The 19,873-nt window shown below is 40.0% G+C and overlaps 1 protein-coding gene across 3 annotated transcripts in view; it reads right to left on the minus strand.

Moving 5' to 3' along the window:
* The window catches only part of APP (amyloid beta precursor protein), a 287,620-nt gene that overhangs the window by 68,780 nt on the left and 198,967 nt on the right, over positions 1–19,873 (minus strand). For all 3 annotated transcript variants that reach the window (XM_030806169.1, XM_030806168.1, XM_030806167.1), the window contains 2 exons: positions 19,597–19,755; positions 153–281 (listed from right to left, as the gene is read on the minus strand). In XM_030806169.1, coding sequence (XP_030662029.1) covers positions 153–281; positions 19,597–19,755 — 288 coding nt within the window. The remainder of the gene's footprint in view (positions 1–152; positions 282–19,596; positions 19,756–19,873) is intronic.

A 19,873-nucleotide genomic window follows, 5' to 3' on the forward strand; every position in this document is an offset into this window, starting at 1 on the left:
AGACAAGCTTCTAGAATTTACCAGAAGTTAAACCGTGCCATAGAGAAAACACCTATAGGTGCTCGGAGAATGCCTGGGATCCTGTCACCAACCCAAGAAGCAAGAATCCTGGATTGTCAAAGCTGCAGAAGATGATTAGACCCCGCGCTTACCTGGGACCGGATCTGAGCAGCTTTCTTGGGATCTACCATGCGCACATGCTCGAAATGCTTTAGGGTGTGCTGTCTGTCCTTCTGTTCTGCGCGGACATACTTCTTTAGCATATTGAACACGTGACGAGGCTGTGGGAGGAAAATGAAAAACTCTTTTTCAAGTTTGTGCAAAACACTGCTTCTTGCATTGGCGTTGGGTTAGAGGTTCCACTAATGCATCCGGTGATGTGAACGCGCTGGGAATCATCTTTCTGCAGGTCTCCCTTCTTAAACTCCTACTCCTTTCTTAATGGGTAATTACTTAGATCGGCTGCTTTTCACTTCCACAAGAGCATTTAGCATTCTCGACATATGTGGTGATTGTCCTCCTTACTCAACATTTTCTTTTTAAATAGGAGTATTCTGCTATAGAAAGAGAATAGATTTGAGGTCTGTCAGGTTAAGTTAGGTCCTTCTCTTTTCCCACCCAAGTATACAGGGGCATATGTGAGACTACATTGCTACGTGCACATTCTGAAGACCAGAGGTAATGTCACACAGATAATCCCATCACCAGTAACATGTAATATACGATAATCAATATGAGAAAAACAGGAAATTTAACCACTATTTTGTAAGCCAAGGAGTAACTGAGCTGTAAGAGACATTATGTTTTTCCAGGAGAAAGGCCATTGCTAAATTGTATTTATTTTACTTTGAAATTTAATTAAGTTCTTTCTGAGCTATCAGATTCTAATTCTTTCAGCAACAATACATTTTGTCTTAAGTGCTCCTATTTTCTTTCTAATTGGTTCCACTTCATTTTTATTTTAGTTTTACCTGAAAACACCCATCCTAATAAAAACTAAGGACAAAGGTTCCCTGGTCTTCAACAGTTTCATCGCTATATGCATTCCATTATATGATTTTGTAAAATGATTTCCAAAGACACATTTCTTCTACATTAAAACAAACAAACAAAAAACCAGCTGTGAAAATTCATGTCAGGAATAGAATTTTGGTCATTTGGGCAAACCTAGTTATTATTAACCCATGTGTCATGAGTACCCTGAAAACCAGTTGGAAGGTACAAAATTTATTCCAGAGATGGTGTGTGTGGTGGTGGGGTGGGGGGTAATGGGGCTTTTGCTGTGTTATCCATATTCTATCGGATCTGCCTCTCCTTCCCCTTTTGCTTAGTTAACTTAGGAGCCATCTCCCTGCCATCTCAGGTGGAACGAGGTAGGCTTCTTCTGTGCTCCTATGAAATACTGTGCAAATCCCCATTAATGTACCTAACTCAACTTATTAAATTATCTATGATTCTTACTCCCTTCTTTAATGTGAGATCCATAGGACTGGATTTGGTCTTCTTTTTCTTTATTTGGAAGCCTAATAACATAGTGCCTGACCCAGAGGGTGCTCTGTATTTGCTTGGTGAATGGCTGCCGCAGAAGCCATGCCCCATACTTGAGAAAACAAATACATACACACAATAAAAATAAAGCAAACTTGCATTCATCTGCCTTCTTTCTTTTTGCCTAAAAGAAATGCGCTTCTCCATAATCCCCAGAAAGACAGACATCACAGCCTGTAACAGTTCTTGGCAATATATCATTACAACTCTCATCTGTACTGTGAAATCTGGTTGAATTTACAAATCAGAGGATGACCTTTTAAATCTTAGAAAAGTAGTAAAAGAGGTAGTGACTGATAAGCTATATCTCTACATATTGAAAAGAGGATAGGTTATATATGTGAATTAAAAAAAAGAACATTTGAAAACATCACAGATTAAAGGCTGACTCTTGTTGATTGTGAAGGATATTTGATATGCAGAGTTGTGTGATCAGGATCTTGCACAACCACCCTCGATGCTTGCTTGTTATTAAGCACCAAGGTCTTAGAAATCTCTCTAGCTCTGTTACCATTATACATCCAAGACTGGAGACAGAAGGGGTTGCAACTAATTGCATTTAATCATGATGTTCCTTCCTGACCTTCATGGATGCTTTCTTAGTTGCTCTATTTCATTTTTCCCCCTTGTAAAGGATTTGAATTTTTCTTTAAAGAGTTGAAATAAGGAAAAAAAAAAAAGCACTTCAATTAAAAAAGTAAGGATTGCTTTGGGAGTCTAAGGCAGGACGATCACTTGCAGCCAGGAGTTTGAGACCGGCCTGGACAACATTACAAGAACCTGTCTCTACAAGAAAATTTTAAAAATTAGCTAGGTGCAGTGACACACGCCTGCAGTTCCAGCTACTTGGGAAGCTGAGTCAGGAGGATTGTTTGAACCCAGGAGGTTGAGGCTGTAGTGAGCCCTGATTGCACGACTGTACTCAAGCCTGGGAAAGAGACTAACAGCCTGTCTTTTAATTTAAAAACAAAAACAAACAAAAAAACTGTAAGAACTGTTTTTCATCATAATTTCTGTAAGATATTTTGTCCTAAAAGGACTGTCACCAACAAGCAGGTGCACCAGGATGCTATGGCCCCAGGCTGGCCCTGGCATTACTACTTCAAGCTAAATTTCAATTTAGAGAAGGTGCAGGTCATTTCTGATAACCAACATCTGGATCTCCCTTTTTCTTCTCCTATCACCACAAACGGCATTATGTTCCCACTAATTATTATTATTATTCTTTGAGATGGAATCTCGCTCTGTCTCCCAGGCTGGAGTGCAGTGGTGCAATCTCGGCTCACTGCAACCTCCGCCTCCTGGGTTCAAGCGATTCTCCTGCCTCAGCCTCCTGAGTAGCTGGGACTACAGGCACGTGCCACCACGCACAGCCAATTTTTTTGTATTTTTGGTAGAGACGGGGTTTCACCGTGCTAGCCAGGATGGTCTCCATCTCCTGACCTCGTGATCTGCCCGCCTTGGCCTCCCAAAGTGCTGGGATTACAGGCATGAGCCACTGCGGTTGGCCAATTAATTATTCATGTTAACATACGTTTAAAAATAAACACGAAAGCCTTGACTTTTCCCATCTATGCAATTGAGATGGCAGTATCTTTCAGATAGTATTTGCAGATTAAATGTGTTCAGTGATAGTTACCCAGCATGATGCATAGTCCATTGCTGATACTCAATACACATTTATTTCTTTCACTCAGGCCTCATCTATAAATCATTGACCCCTTTCTTTCCTCTAAGTAATAAGAGTTCAATGTGTATTGACTGCTTCTGAATGAGACAGTATATTAAATACTTTTTGCTGGTAACTCATCAAATCTTCATCTCATCTCCCCACCTTATTGATGAAGTATGAAGCACAAAGGAGATTGTGGTTATGCAGGCTACATCCCTGGCCCATGATTACACAGCTAGTTAGTGTTAGATTGGGAATGGGTTAGTCTCACTGCCTGGCTCCAGAGCCTCTTCTCCTAATCACTTTGTGATCTGGCCCTTCAAGGAGAATCTAAAACGCACCAAGCTTTAGATAGTTCTACAAAGCAACTTACAAAGTTAAAAATAGGCCAGGCGCGGTGGCTCACGCCTGTAATCCCAGCACTTTGGGAGGCCGAGGCAGGCAGGTCACGAGGTCAGGAGTTCCAGACCAGCCTGGCCAACATGGTGAAACCCTGTCTCTACTAAAAATACAAAAATTAGCCGGGCATGGTGGTGGGCGCCTGTAGTCCCAGCTACTCGGGAGGCTAAGGCAGGAGAATTGTTTGAACCCGGGAGGCGGAGGTTGCAGTGACCTGAGATTCCGCCACTGCACTCCAGCCTGGGCGACAGGATGAGACTCCGTCTCAAAAACAAACAAACAAACAAATGAAAACAAAGTTAAAAACAAAGAAATAAGTGCATGATTAGAAAAGACGGTCTGTTCCAAGAGTACCTGCCTGACTTTCTAGTTCTTGTGAGTGCAGGTAATATTCTGTGGGCCATGCTAACATCGGCTCCTTTAATTGTGCAGAAGGTTCAGATTTGGCTGTTCAGTCTCTCAATTACTGTCCTGGGTTTCTGGAGTTCCATTATTCTTTAGCTAATGCATAAAATTATTTAGCTAATTATTAAGCTAATGTGTGGGGAGACGAAATAGCAAGATAGGAATGTCCTCTATCAATGTGGATAAAGGATTAGGATTACTGGAAAGTGATTCAAGGTATTAAAGTTAGGCTTTTGTGACTTTCATGGTTTCTAGTACTACATTCATCCTTATCTTCTATTGAGACGGATAATTACATGGTGAATGTATTCACATGTTTTCAATTGCTGATCTCATTTAATGCTGCCATTCTCCTTCAAAATATATTCCTAACTTACCCTGAAAATCCCCAGAGTTTGATAATAATGTTCCTGGACTGAAATGAGGGTCCGGCCACTATACCTCATGGCCCAATAACGAGATGCAGATGAACTGGGAGGAAGAGAGTTTTTATTTCTGTAACCTGTTACAGGGAGACGGCCTGGAAATTAGTGCCAGACCAACTCAAAATTACAAAGTTTTCCAGAGCTTTTATGCCTTCTAAGCTATATGTCTATGTGTAAGTGTGCATTCATCTCAAGACATAAGTGATTAACTTCTTTTAATCCATAACTAAGGTCTGAGTCCTGAAGACATTCCTCTGGAGTCTCAGTAAATTTACTTAATCTACATGGGTCCAGGTGCTGGGGTGATTACTCTTATCTTGTCTCCTGCTAAATCAGGGAGGTTTGGGGAGTTCCTTCAGACCCCCGGTAAACTTGTCTGTGGAGGCCTGGAGAGTTTCTTCAGACTCCCAATAAAACTTGTTAATCCTAAATGGGTCCTGTTAAGAATTCCTCGGTTTTGCCAGGAAAGGCCTGGGCAAAACTGTTGGTGGGCTTTTGTTACATTCCAGCCTTTGTATAAGGGCACTGGCTTTTTTTTAGCTTTTAGTATTTAACTTAACCACTCAGTCAGTACTGAAACGGTTGTTATGGAGGCCTGCATTAGTGAGATTTGGCCTGCCACAATAACAGTAGCAAAGGAGGCTCTCAGGATTCCCCAGGCCTCAGCTCCTCCAGAGATAATGAGACCTGGGAAACCCCTTCACTGTTTATGTGAGCTGAGATGCGCATTGTGTGTGCATCTACATAAACACAAGCCTTTTCTTCCTAATGCCTACTGGATAAGCAAAGCCTGGGAACATCACATAATTCAGGAAGACCTTAGGGTATCTCCCAATAAACGAATTACAGGGTTCCGCTTCAATGATTTGGCCACCTAAACACATCTCTAGGAATCATGCTTGGAAATGAAAACAAAATCAAATTAGCTTCTTTGTTGGACAGTAGGCAAATAAACCATACCAAATAAAATGGTAGTTATCTCTATCCCTCAGAAACAAATACTATTTTTAGCTAAGAAAGAAAAAACACAGGTGTAAAAAGAAAATAATTCTTGGGGCCCCCAAATCGCTAAGCTAAAAGGAAAAGTCTAGCTGGGTACTGCTTAGGGCCAACTGCTCTGCTCACTCTGATTGTCTCCCCTGGAAAGGCTAATCAGAAACTCAAAAGAATGCAACTGTTCATCTCGTCTATCTCTGACCTAGAAGGCCCCTCCCCACTTCCAGCCTTCCTGCTTTTGGTTTCAAGCTGTCTCGCCTTTCCAGACCAAACCAATGTACTTCTTACATATACTGATTGATGCCTCATGTCTCCCTAAAATGTATAACACTAAGCTGTGTCCCAACCACCTTGGGCACATGTCATCAGGACTTCCTGAGGCCGTGTCACAGGTGCATCCTCAACCTGGGCAAAATAAACTTTCTAAATTAACTGAGACCTGTCTCAGATTTGCTGGGTTCACATAGGTAACAGTTCCCTATACTTTCACATTTTTGTTTAGGTTAAAAAAAAGACCTCCCTCCTTTTGATATATGATTCATGCATATTTCATTCAAATAAATAAATAATTGCCCTCACAACTTTTGGCCAAAATACAAATCTTCCAGGCTTAACATTTGTTATTTCTAGAGCTATAATAATGTATCTAAGAATAACAAGGTCTCCTGATTGTCTAGTGAGGTTTATTATGCTAGGACAAAGATGAATTTCTTAAAATTTTAATTAAAAACACACAAACCTTCATACAGGAATGGTAGGGAAAAAACCCCTCTGTTATCTCTATAGAAACATATTCTCTTAAAGCAATTGCTATTACTGTTGTCACAATATTCATATTTAAGATGGGTTATTCATATGATCAGAAAAACATAAGAATTCAGTGACTCAAGAAAAGGATTTGATAAGGAGAGTTTAAAAAACATTTTTTTTAAATCTGCAGGCATATAATCCGGATCACCCTCATGTCTTTAAATCTTCTGTTACTAGCAATAATTTTTCTGTGTATTAATACTACAGTCTGGTTATACTGGCATTAGATGGCTAATCTTATTATTAAACTATATGGCAAAGAACAGAGGAAGAGATCTGTCCTGGGAGGACTAATTATACCGAATCCTATTTATTGTCACAACTGTTTCTGAAACAGTGTTTAGCTCATAATTACGTGCTGTCTGTTTGCAACTGATGTGGCACTTTTTAATTTGTACTAAACTCACCTCACAATCACACTGCCTTTTAAAAAATCACTCAAAATAATTTATTAAAGGATTAAGAATAGGCACTACTGAAATGGCTTAGACATCATTTACAGCAAGAGGAAAGAGAAACATAAGATTTACATTTTAGAACATTACTCATTTTCCTCTCTGGAAACAAGAGTGTAATGTATTTCTACCTCTAGGCACAATTCCTGCCACAATTTGTTTGCTAATAAATGTTTGTTAATTAAATTAATGAGTAACCTACAGCTAGATACAATTTCAGAAATATGCCCAGTAGTGCAGAATATCCTTCACAGTCTTCAAGTAGAAAACAAGCACCTCTCTACTCAGAATAGTGGCCTTCCCAATTTTCATAGAAATATTGATACTAATAAACCCACTTGATTTATCTATATAGTGTGCTTGGGTACTTTAGAAAGTACTTTTACCTGGGAACTCTTCCCAGAAAATATTTAATGGACTTCATAGCATGTACAAACTCGTCTCAAAAAGAAGATTCGTTTCATTAATTTCAAAAGATCTCACATATTGTGTTCTTACAGTTTGATGTCAAATTGATGTCGGTAATATTGAAGAAAATTTAATGGCCTTTCCTGATAAAAGCTAACACATTTTTGGAGATGGAGTCTCACTCTGTCACCCAGGCTGCAGTGCAGTGGTGCACCTCCACTTCAGCTCACTGCAACCTCCACCTCCTGGGTTCAGGCAATTCTCTTGCCCCAGCCTCCTGAGTAGCTGGGATTACAGGCGTGCACCCTCACACCGATCTAATTTTTGTATTTTTAGTAGAGATGGGGTTTCACTATGTTGGCTAGGCCGGTCTCAAACTCCCCACCTCAGGTGATCCACCTGCCTCGGCCTCCCAAAGTGCTGAGATTTACAGGCGTGAGCCACCGCCTCCGGCGCTAGTACATTTTTTTATTAATTTCCCCATTTCTTAGACATATTTACTTTTTCATTTTTCTTTTATACGATTTCTCAAATTTGGTGTTACTGGGACTTGGGAAATGTCTCATACATTTGACTAATGGCAGGATGACTCAATGCCAGTCACGTCTGAATATGTAGCTTATTACTTGACAGTTCACGTGGGAAGTGTATTAAAATTATTAAGTCCTATTGTCTCACTCCATAGCTTTATGCTTGATCTAGAAATCTGGCATCTTATCATAATAGACACTTGTGCCTTAAACCCGTTTCTTATGGAAGGCAGTGAACTGTCAAGAGCCTTTAAAAGCCCTGGGCATAATCTTGTCAAGAAGGAAGTAAATGACTCACTGTACGGGAATCACCCTAACCTTTCCAGGTCACAGAAAACCCTCTCCTGGAGCATTAAATTGCACCCTGGTGGTTTCCAAAACTGAAAAAAGCAATTCTCTCCTGCTTTCATAAATAGGTTCAGAACTATTATTTTCACAGTTTTACACCTTGGATTTCAAGAAATCTTGAGCATATAAAATGTAGAAAATGTCCGTGTGCAGGTTTAAAAATCACACTTTAGAGAGTTACATCTCTCTGTGCTTGAGATGATCTTAGTTAAACGTAACATTTGGGGAAACTGCCACCGGAACCTCTGAATCACAACCCCCTTTATTGTCTTTAATGCCAGGAGTTGAGCTAAATTTTTAAAGTCCACTGCAAAATTTATCTACTTTCCTTTCTTCACAAAGGCAAACAAATGATCTTTGTAGTTTAAGGTGAGTATAAAAGGGCAAATGATAATCCCATGCCAAGTTGGACACAGAAGTCTTGAATGAAGCAATGGAGAAAATGGCAGTAGATTCTCACACTCTCCCCCTTTGGTGTTTCTTAAGTTTTAACAATATGGATGCATTAGATGGAAGGATATTGAACAACTAATCTCTATTAATCCACTTAGTTCATAAGGCCAGAGCAAAACTTTTGTTTATGGCCAAGGAGTTATCCCAATGTTCCTTCCCAGGGTATCCGGTTTGCTGATGTGGCTCTGATTTTGTACTGAACATGACGCAGGAGCATCTAGGAGTCATCTATCATCTGTTCTGTCTTTCCCGTGGAAGCAGATCACTTCCTCATAGGGACGTGTCACCAAAGCCTCCATGTACTTCCCCTAACAATCTTTCTCCTCTTAGGGAGGAAGACATCTTCCTACTTCACAATTTTGTCTCAACTTTCAATGAATCCTTTTGCTTTTCTAATTATGGCTAACAAAAGCTAGAACAACAGTAATTGCAGAAAGACGAGAAAAATTAACTCCAATTTGCAGACGGAGTAGGAGGAATCCCTTTATTAAATCACTTGCTCCTAGTTACAGGTTATAAAGATGGCAAACCTGGGAAGTAAAGACAGGAGTTTATATTATAAAAGGTAGAAAATAGGAGTTGTTTTAATTCTCTCATCACTTTGTGACCTTTTTTCTTTTCTTTTTTTTTTTTTTTCTGAGATGGAGTTTCACTCTTGTTACCCAGGCTGGAGTACAATGGGGTGATCTCCCCTCACTGCAACCCGGGTTCAAGCGATTCTCCTGCCTCAGCCTCCTGAGTAGCTGGAATTACAGGCATGCGCCACTATGCCCAGCTAATTTTGTATTTTTCATAGAGACAGGGTTTCTCCATGTTGGTCAGGCTGGTCTCAAACTCCCGACCTGAGGTGATCTGCCCACCTTGGCCTCCCAAAGTGCTGGGATTACAGGCGTGAGCCACTGCGCCCTGCTGACCTTTTTTCAAATCTGGTAGGTTTCATAAATTTGTTCCAAGGTATTTTGCTAGTTCTCAGAAATAATTTATTTTGGTTGTACAGACCACAGTCATAAATCAGTGAAGGCAGCATATAGAACTGAAATTTAGCACCAACACAACCCCATGATTCATGCTTTCAGACAAACTCAGCACAGAATGGATAAAGAGCTAAGATCTTCTGATGGGGGAGTACAGAAAGGACAGAAAATGTTTGGACTTGTATGTCTTCGAGCTTTGTTTAGTCAAACAGTGAAACATGTGTAAGCCCTTAATGATGAACAGAATTATTAATACAACCCAGAAGGCAAAGCGCACAGTGTTGCTGAATAAACAAAAGATATTTTCAACTAACTCGGACCCTTGCAAAGATTTGTCAAACGGTCTGATCATCTGAAAAATGCCAACTGTGACATATTCTTGACTCTTTAAGAGAGATTCACAGCAATCTGCTTTAATTTTGCATATTCGTACTTGGACTATGGCGGTCCTGCTTCATACATCCTCTAACTGGTTAGCCTATTCAAAGAAAAGTACATTTGCATTTTGCTTAATTTTACCCTCTCCTCTTCCTACACCTAGGCAGTGTTATGGCCTATTAGAAATTCTGAGTTTTTTGTTGATTTTAAAACATTTATATAAGGAAACTCAAGGTGATGATACTTACAATCCAAACATCACCTAGCATCTTTAAACTGGTATCCATGGCCAACCTTCACAGAATGAATGAACCCCTTAAAGCTTATGCGAGATTGTGTTTGCGTGTGTATGCGTACATGTTTCCCGGGCGATGATTCTTTGCTGCCCATCTGTTCTCTATCAATCACACCAGGCAGGTGAATAACCACTGGATCTTTAAATAATGTACTATTTGTCTACAAAAACTAAATATTTATATTTTCCTAATACATTTTTGTTCTCAAGGATAAAATGAACATATATATTAACATTAAAATACGTATGTTTGCTGGAAGAAAGGAGAGCATAAAACCATACGGTGCTATGGGTTTTAATAGCATCCTATGAAGACCTATTTGCATTCTGAAGGCAGTGACTGAGCGGGGTTCCACCGTGGAGGGAATCTGGGTAATGAGTATGGCCTCAGTGGCAAAAGACAGCTTTTAAGCTAATGCCTTTCCAATATACTTCTTAATGTTCTATGTAACTTAATTAAAACCAGAAACCACCAGTATCTCTTGTTACATACTTCCCATTTGTATGTAGCAAGATTTTATTGAACTTGGTAAACATTCAGAAGGTAGGGAAGTAATAGTACTGAGTGGCTTTACTGAAAGAGCATGTATACCATTCAGCATAGTTTATAAGATTTTGTTCAATAAATGCTAATTCTCCCATTTTCCTTCCCATCCACTATCTGTTATTGGGTTTGCCCTTAGAAGTGCTCAAGGTAATGAGTTCCCCTTTGCTCACCAATGTATACAGAACTCAACTAAAAATAAATGGATGGTGAACAAATAAATAATAAATATGTAAGTATAGAGCAATTATTTACTTTTCTGAAAGATGATTTTTTTGGCCTGGCAGTCTTTTAACTTTTAATTCCATTCTGATTAGCTTTATAAAATTTTGATTAAATTCAAAACCTGCTGGTGGAATGCCTTAAACATTATAATATTCATCTCTCCACATACCAAGAAATCAGCAAATAATTTTTAACTTATTTATTATCAGTTACATTGAGGTACAGGTGTCCCATATTTGCCTTGGAGATATATGCTATATACATATATTTTATAAGATAATTTCTTTTGCAACGAAAAGTGATGAGTAGAAATAATTGGTTTGTTGGGTGAAGGGCAATTAGCAGTATCATATAAAAGCTCAAGTTTAGCACCGCAATTTCTTTTTTGCTTTAGAAAAGAAAGTTACACCAATACCCATGTTGGTTAAAGTTTGGTTTAGTTGCAATCCACATCATATAATGGTGAAAAATTTATTTATGAGGTGGTTAAAACCTTCTCATGCCATCACCTGTTTACCTGTGACAAACCTCCCATTAATTTCTACCCTGGTTTCTTGTTGAACATTTATTGCTCTGCTGCTGGAATTTACCAAATAGCTTTGAGCAAAATCTCAACTTAGTGATGAAACCGTGCTCTTTAATGAAGAGTCTCACAGAATTCATGTTCTATCAAAGAATTCTGTGAAGAAGTTTCCAGAGATCTCAGCAAAATTTAACATGTGGCTGAACCATTCAAAAATGAGAAACCAAAGAAGGATGCCGATGCTATAGAAACTGCCAACATTTTTTTTTTTTTTTGCTCAATTAAACTGATAGCCTGAATGTGAAGCAGCAGATAGAAGCATGAAATGAATTTTAGTATGGATAAGATGGCTTCAATCGTAAGACACTGAGAAAATCAAAACAACACAACTGGGATAGATAAACAGATGTACAGGAAAATGTTTCCTAATTCTCACTTCCCTTTAGAAAATGCAAAAGTTGTTGAAGTCAGAGCAATAATCATGATAACTGTCTAATGAAAGATTTAGACTAAGTATCTGTAAAAACACCAAAAATCTCAGAATTACAAAGAAAGATTTGGCTGTGTATCCCTCATCTTTGAAACAGTTCAAGTCTTATGAATTAGGGGGTGCTAAGGTTTTCCAGACCTAGGCCTACAAGAGAAAGTTGATTTAAATAAAAAATCCCTATCTAGCCTTTGGTTTAACTGTACAGGATCACATTAAGTCTAATTTCTCTTCAACAGTCAGGACATATCATCATCTTCCGTCTATGAAGGATAAGTAGAACCCTGAGAGTTACAAGAGGAAAGGCTCAGACAGCATTTAGTTCCTGTTTCATGAAGCTATGAATAGCTTGAGGACGAGCCCTGACAAAGTAAAAAGCAGGAAGTGCATGACTGTAGAGGGCAGGTTAAGAAATGATGAATGCTTAGCTTTAAGTATTTAATCTGGTAGCTTGCAGGCCTCCAAAGGTGACAGAAGTTAACCACCTGCGCTGCAACTCTGGCGAGGCATTTAATTTTTCCAGGGGGAAGAAGTGCTAACTCCTCGATTTTCCAAAGACAGCCTTAGGAAAGTAAAAAGGTTAAGGTGTTGGTGCTTAGAAGAGAAACCAGCCTTCAGCAGAGTAAGAGTTTTTTCTGAGTGCAAAGACACAGCTCTGCTCAACTTTTTTTTCCCATGGGGAAAACAACTGTTTGAATAATTGTAATATTTCAAGTATTTATTTCATTTTTTAATTTTTAATTTTGGAACAGGGTCTTGCTTTGTTGTCCAGGCTGGAGTGCGGTGGCACCATCACAGCTCACTGCAGCCTTGACTTCCCTGGCTCACGCTCCCACCTCAGCCTCCAGAGTGGCTGTGACTACAGGCACGCACCATCATGCCTGGCTAATTAAAAAAATCTTTTTTTTTTTTTTTTTTTTTGTAGAGATAGGGCCTTTCTATGTTGCCTAGGGTGGTCTCAAATCCCTGGGCTCAAGGGATCCTCCCACCTCAGCCTCCCAAAGTGCCGGGATTACAGCTGTGAGCCACCACATCTAGCCCGAAATATTTATTTTAAATACACGTGCATATATATGCATGACTCCAAATATGAGTCAAATAATGCATTTTTAGGTTGACCATTCAGTGTATTTGCCTATAGGTACATAATTAAATCAGAAATTTGAAACATACAGTATACTCAGACACAGGGACTCATGAAATGAAATTCATTAGTAGAACAAGGAATTCTAGCTGCACAAAAACAACATCTCATAACACTTCCACGTTTACATTTAGAAACTGAGTAGAAGTATGATTTAAATCTGAGCTTCAAAGAGACCGAAAACAATCCACATTGTTTTGGAATCCCATGTTTGCAAAGTCTGAGAATATACGGTAGAATTTGGTAAGGGTTAGAGAGATAATTATTCTAAGTGATAACATCTACAGAATCTATAGAAACAACATTTTTTATTTACTTATATTCAAATAACATTTACTGAATACAGTTGTCTGCATTTCCCAAGCACAGAGGTTAAGTATGAGGGAGATCTCAGAAATATTTATGTATGACTCCTATTACAAGATGTGACCTTTTTCAGACAACCACCAGCAAGCTCTGGATTTATGTCTTCAAGAGGAAGGTATAAAAGTCCTCAAGAAGGGATTTAATTATGCCTGTAACCTCAGCACTTTCGGAGGCCGAGGCGGGCGGATCAAGAGGTCAGGAGATCGAGACCAACCTGGCTAACACGGTGAAACCCCATCTCTACTGAAAATACAAAAAAAAAAAAAAAAAAAAAAAAAAATTAGCCGGGCGTGGTGGTGGACACCTGTAGTCCCAGCTACTTGAGAGGCTGAGGCTGGAGAATGGTGTGAACCCAGGAGGCGGAGCTTGCAGTGAGCCGAGATCGTGCCACTGCACTCCAGCCTGGGTGACAGAGCAAGACTCTGTCTCAAAAAAAAAAAAAACAAAAAAAACAAAAAAACAAAAAAAAAAAGAAGGGATTTACAATTTTCTTGTACCTGCCGAAGTGCAGACCTAAGTGCCAGGTGAAGCCATACAACAGTAAAACTTAAATGAACACCTACAGATGGTAACTTAACAAAAATGGCAAGTGATGCCTCCTAGACTCCAGGCCTGTGACCACCCAGCCACATTTTATTACAAAGGAAAGATTTAAAGGTGAGTCATGGTGGCTCATGCCTGTAATATCAGCACTTTAAAAAGCCAAGGTAAAAGGATCGCTTGAGGCCAGGAGTTCAAGACTAGCCTGGGTAACACAGGGAGACCCTGTCTATACAAAAAATTTTTAAAAATTAGCCACACATGGTGGAGCGTCTGTAGACCCAACTCTCATGAGGCTGAGGCAAAAGGATTGCTTCAGCCCAGGAGTTTGGAGCTGCATGAGCTATGACTGGGCCACTGCATGCCAGCTTGGGTGAAAGAGCAAGACCAAGAAAAGAAAAGAAAGAGAAAGAGAAAAGAAAAGAAAAGAAAAGAAAAGAAAAGAAAAGAAAAGAAAAGAAAAGGACGGGACGGGGGAGGGAGGGAGGGAAGGAAGGAAGGAAGGAGAGAGAAAGAGAGAGAGAGAGAAAAAGAAAAGGAAAGAAAGAAAGAAAGAGAAAGAAAGAAAGAAAGGAAGGAAGGGAAGGGAGCGGAGGGGAGGGGAGCGGAGGGGAGGGAAGGGAAAGGAGAGAAAGAAAGATAGATCAATCGGAGGTAAGAATTTAACAGGAATCCTTAGATCAATCAACAACAGTGATCTGATTTTTGACAGTAAAATATTTCTTTCTAATCCAGTTTTTAAATTTTTTTTCAAACGAACATGTTGTCTAATTCCATATGAAGCGATGCAGAGGCCCACAACAAGCACAATTACAACCACTCTAAAATTATCCCCTTTGATAAAAGATGACATTTTGGCAAACATTCTTGCCACTGCCTTTCCCGTGATGGCTGATGAGACTAAACTGAGGGTTTAAATGTACATTTGTGAAAGCCTCCATTCAGTCCTCATCTTATTTTTAGTCCCATCAAGGTCCATTTAGCAAAGATCTTACTTCAGAGATTGGACTTTCAGCTGGAATGCTTCACAAGTGTCTGCTATGAACGCTTCCCAAGTGTCTCAGCACCCACCACCCTATCCTGCTTTGGCAAATGATCACACAGCTCCTCTCCTGAAAGCGTGTTCTCCAAAAAAGAGAGGAACCAAGGAACTTTTGTTCTGCAGAGATATAAAAAAAAATTTCCTGACAAGTGCCTTGCTAAGATAGAGAATTTTGGCAAATAGAAAATGAAAACGCTAATATGAATATTCTTTTTCAAAAGCTCTTTGTTCAGAGAGGAAGCTTGTTCTAGTGAGAAGGCACTGCAGTGACTCGTGGCTCTACCCTGTCCCTTCCCAGCAGTGTCACCCTGAACCAGCCACTCCATCTCCCGAGGTTGCAGTGATATCATCGGTAGAACAGGGTCAATAGTATCTTACTTCTTGGAACAATGCCACGAGCTCTTTAATGGCTCCTCATGGCTTTCTGTGCACTGGAACTTTATCCACAGAAAGAAAAATCAAAATGTTGAGGAAAATCGGTGCAAATGGGTGACTTTCTGGTTAAGTTGCATAAAATGCACAAACAATTCCAGCCAAGATTGAGTGAGAAGAACTGGATTTACCCTCCTGCCTGAACCACCAATAACTGGCCAATATATTCATATATAAACAGCGTTTCTTTTTCTTTTTTTTTTTTGAGACGGAGTCTTGCTCTGTCGCCAGGCTGGAGTGCAGTGGCACAATCTCGGCTCACTGCAACCTCTGCCTCCCAGGTTCAAGCGATTCTCCTGCCTCAGCCTCCTGAGTAGCTGGGACTACAGGCGTGCACCACCACACTCGGCTAATTTTTTGTATTTTTAGTAGAAACGGGGTTTCACCATGTTGGCCAGGATGGTCTTGATCTCTTGACCTTGTGATCCACCCGCCTCGGCCTCCCAAAGTGCTGGGATTACAGGTGTGAGCCACCGCACCCGGCATAAACAACGTTTCTGCAAGATATTAGACATCAGGGGAAGGACATTGATTCCTGAAAAGGGGAAACAAATGAGGACGTACAGCTGCCAAACTCATGACCCTGAATTTCCAGGTCATGGCTTCAGATGGGGAAACCCACACAGAGCCTAGAGGACTGGCGGAGTGGAGGACATGAAGTGTATGGAGAGACCAAGGTAGTCGGAATTCACAAGACAGGGTATTGGTGAGGAGAGAGCTGCTCCAAAAGAGAATCCAGAGACGTGCAGAGTGATCCTTGAGAATACAGCTGAGTAATGATGGGTACATGCATGTGAAAGAAACTGAGGCCAGGGGAAAATCACCAAAAAGAATTAGCATTAACAGTGCTTGGTGTTCACACAGGGACAGGAATAATGCCTCTTCCCACGAGTCAGGTGAGAAAACTTAACATTCATGGTAGATGACTGAGAAGGGTCTTGCCTCACTAGTAAGGAATAACTAGTCCTAGGCTGGTAACTGCTCCTATCCCACCTAACAAATCTAAAAATGCAAAGCTCAAAAGGATCAAACTGTTTCCACGTAACTGAACTACGTGACAGAAAAAAGCTCAAGAATATTACAAAAGCACCTAGCATTCAACAAGTTTAAATTCAGCGTCTGACATTTAATAAAACATTATGAGGCATAAAATGATACAGGGAAATGCCACATGTAATAATAAGCAATCAAAATTGATTCAAAGTTGACAGAGATGTTAGAATTAGCAAACATGGATATTTAAACAGTTTTCATATAATAACTGTATTCCATAGGTTCAAAAGTTAAGTAAAGATACAGACGATATTATGGGTGTTGGGGGGAGCCCAGGTTAAATTTCTATATATGATAACTACAGTAACGTGAGGTGGTAAGATGAAAAATGGCCAGATGGAATTAAGGGCAGATTGAACTATACCATGGCATATCAAAATTAAATTGTTAAAAACCAGTGATATAGAGAAAACTGTAAAAACAGAGAAAAAAAAGACACATTATTTATAGAGAAATAAACATATCAACACAAATAAGACAGCAGAGTATCATCTTTCAAGCAGTGAAAGAAAAACCTCAATCCAGTATTTTATACCCAGCAAAAATATTTTTCAAAACCAAAGGTATAAAAAAGACATTTTCAGTCAAAGCCAAGCAAAAGATTTCATCACCAACTTATATGCACTCAAACTTTTTTTTTTTTTAAAGAGGCAGGGATGCCTTTGTCACCCAGATTGGAGTGCAGTCATGCAATCATAGCTCACTGCAGTCTCAAACCCCTGGGTTCAAGTGATCTTCCTATCTCAACCTCCTGAGCTGCTGGGATTGCAGGCACAAGCCCCCAAGCCCAGTCTCTAAGACATTTTAAAGGAAATCTTTCAGGCCGAAGGAAAATGATACCAGCTGGACCTGCACAAAGAATTACAGCACCCAAAATGGAGACTTCATAGGTAAACATGTTTTTTTTTTTTTAATTTACAACTCATTAAAAAATAACTGTTTAAAGAAAAACATCAACAATGTAGTAAGGAAAAAGTATGACAACAACCACTTAGAGACAGAGAGAGGAAAAATGGAAGTACTTTTTCTAAGGTTCTTATACTATCTGTGAAGTGGTATAATATCACTTGAACTGACATAATATCATCGTGACAAGTTTAGAATGTTTTCTATAAGCCTAAAGCAACCAGTAAAATAACAAACTAGTTATAACTTACAAACCAACAAAGGAGATAAACCATAAAATAACAAACTAGTTCTAACTTACAAACCAACAAAAGAGATAAAACAGAATCATAAAAAATTTCTAAGTAATCCAAAAAAAAAGAGGAAAAAAGAAGAACAAAGAACAGACTGGACAAATCGCAAACAAATATCAAGATGACAGATTCAGTCACAACCATATCCATAACCTCATTCAGTGCACATGGTCTTCCGAATCCAAAGGAAAACGCAAGACCCAATTATACGCTGCCTACAAAAAATACACTTCAAATATAAAGACAAATAAGTTCAACAAGAGTAAAAGGATGGAAAAATGCACCACATTAATATTAATCAAAAGAAAGCTGGAATAGCTTTATTAATATTAAAGTAGATTTCGGAGCAAAACATTACAAAGGATAAAAAGATCATTTCATAAGAAGAGGCTCAAAGAGGGCCAAACAGCCTGGAACGTTTACACACCTAAAAACACAGCCTCAAACTATACAAAATAAAAACGGATAGCACTGTTTAGAAAAATGGCCTGGTCCACAATCACAGGCAGAGCTTTCAATATCCCTCGCTCAATGACAAACAGAAAGAACAAGTGGCTGAGCATGGTGGTTCACGCCTGTAATCCCAGCACTTTGGGAGGCCGAGGCGGGTGGATCACCTGAGGTCAGGAGCTCGAGACCAGCCTGGCCAACATGGTGAAACCCTATCTCTACTAAAAATACAAAAATTAGCAGGGCGTGGTGGCACACCTGTAATCCTAGGTACTTGGGAGGCTGAGGCAGGAGAACTGCTTGAACCCAGGAGACAGAAGTTGAAGTGAACTGAGACTTCACCAGTGCACTCCAGCCTGGGTGACAGAGCAAGACTCCATCTCATTAAAAAAAAAAAAAAAAAGAACAAGTGGACATAAATTACACACTCATGCCCAGAATGTTCCTTCCGTTCCAAGTAAGCTCTCCCACAGAATGCCGGTGAAGACATCTATGTCTGTAGCACTCAACAAGCCTTTTTGGGGCAATGATCACTGAAAACCATGAATAAGCCTCATCATTGCTAATGTCATGACTGACAAATGCTTCCCCTTAGAGAATATGGCCACTGCTCTGAGACGGAAATTTGAGTTCTAATTCCTTCCGGTCCACTAAAAATTCTTACAACTCAGCCAAATCTCCTTTCCTTGACCTTAGTCTTACATGATGAGGGGGCTGGGCAAGGTTACTTCTAAAATCCTTTGCTATGGTCTGAATGTTTGTGTCTCTCCCACCCTCAATTCATATGTTGAAACCTAAGCCACAATGTGATGCTATCTGAGGGTGAAAGCTTTGGGAGGCAATTAGGCACGAGGGCAGAGCCTTCAAGACTGACATTAGTACCCTTACAAAAGAGGCCCCAGAGAGCTCTCTTGCCCATTCCACCATATGAGGATACAGCAAAATACAAACAAAAACAAAAATAAAATAAATAAAAGATAAAAAAAAAATTTAAGTTCTATGAACCAGGAAGCGAGCTTTCACCAGACAACCAAATCTGCTAATGTCTTGATCTTGGACTTCTCAGCCTCTGCAACTGTGAAAAATAAACTTCTGTTGCTGATAAGGTACCCAGTCTATGGTATTCTGTTATAGCAGCCTGAAGGGACTGGAAGACATCCTTCCAGCTTTTGTGTTCGAACTTGAACTATGCCATCAGTTGTCACCACCTCAGGAATATTAAATCAAGTCAGGGCTTGCAATGTGAGTCCCTGGAGTCCTGTCTGGCTGCGCTGTGGAGAAGTGTGAGTGCCTGCTGTGCAGAGATGACCTTGTGGAGGTAGCTGCCCTGTGACCCTTTGACCTTCAAGATGGAATAGACAGGGGTTGAACCTCTGAATAACAGTGCTCAAGGCATTTCTCCTCATTCTTTTTGTATGGCTTCCAGTTCCCAGTGCTCCACCCTTACTGTCTGTGCTGTGACCTGAAGTGCGAACTCGGCTGCAGTGAGACCTACCCGAGGAGGAACAGCCTGCAGAGCGGTGATGTAGTTCTCCAGGGCCAGGCGGCGGCGGTCATTGAGCATGGCTTCCACTCTGGCCATGTGTGTCTCCACCAGCTGCTGTCTCTCGTTGGCTGCTTCCTGTTCCAAAGATTCCACTTTCTCCTGGAAATGCTGCCATGATAAACACATATGTCCATGGGGACTGAACAAGTAGGATGAAGCAGCAATTTCAAGTCTTCTAAAAAAGACATCCTATTCCATTTTCTTCTAGTGCTAAAAAGTATCCTAA

Source organism: Nomascus leucogenys, chromosome 25, assembly GCF_006542625.1.
Source record: "Nomascus leucogenys isolate Asia chromosome 25, Asia_NLE_v1, whole genome shotgun sequence".
In the NCBI taxonomy this organism is placed as follows: domain Eukaryota; kingdom Metazoa; phylum Chordata; class Mammalia; order Primates; family Hylobatidae; genus Nomascus; species Nomascus leucogenys.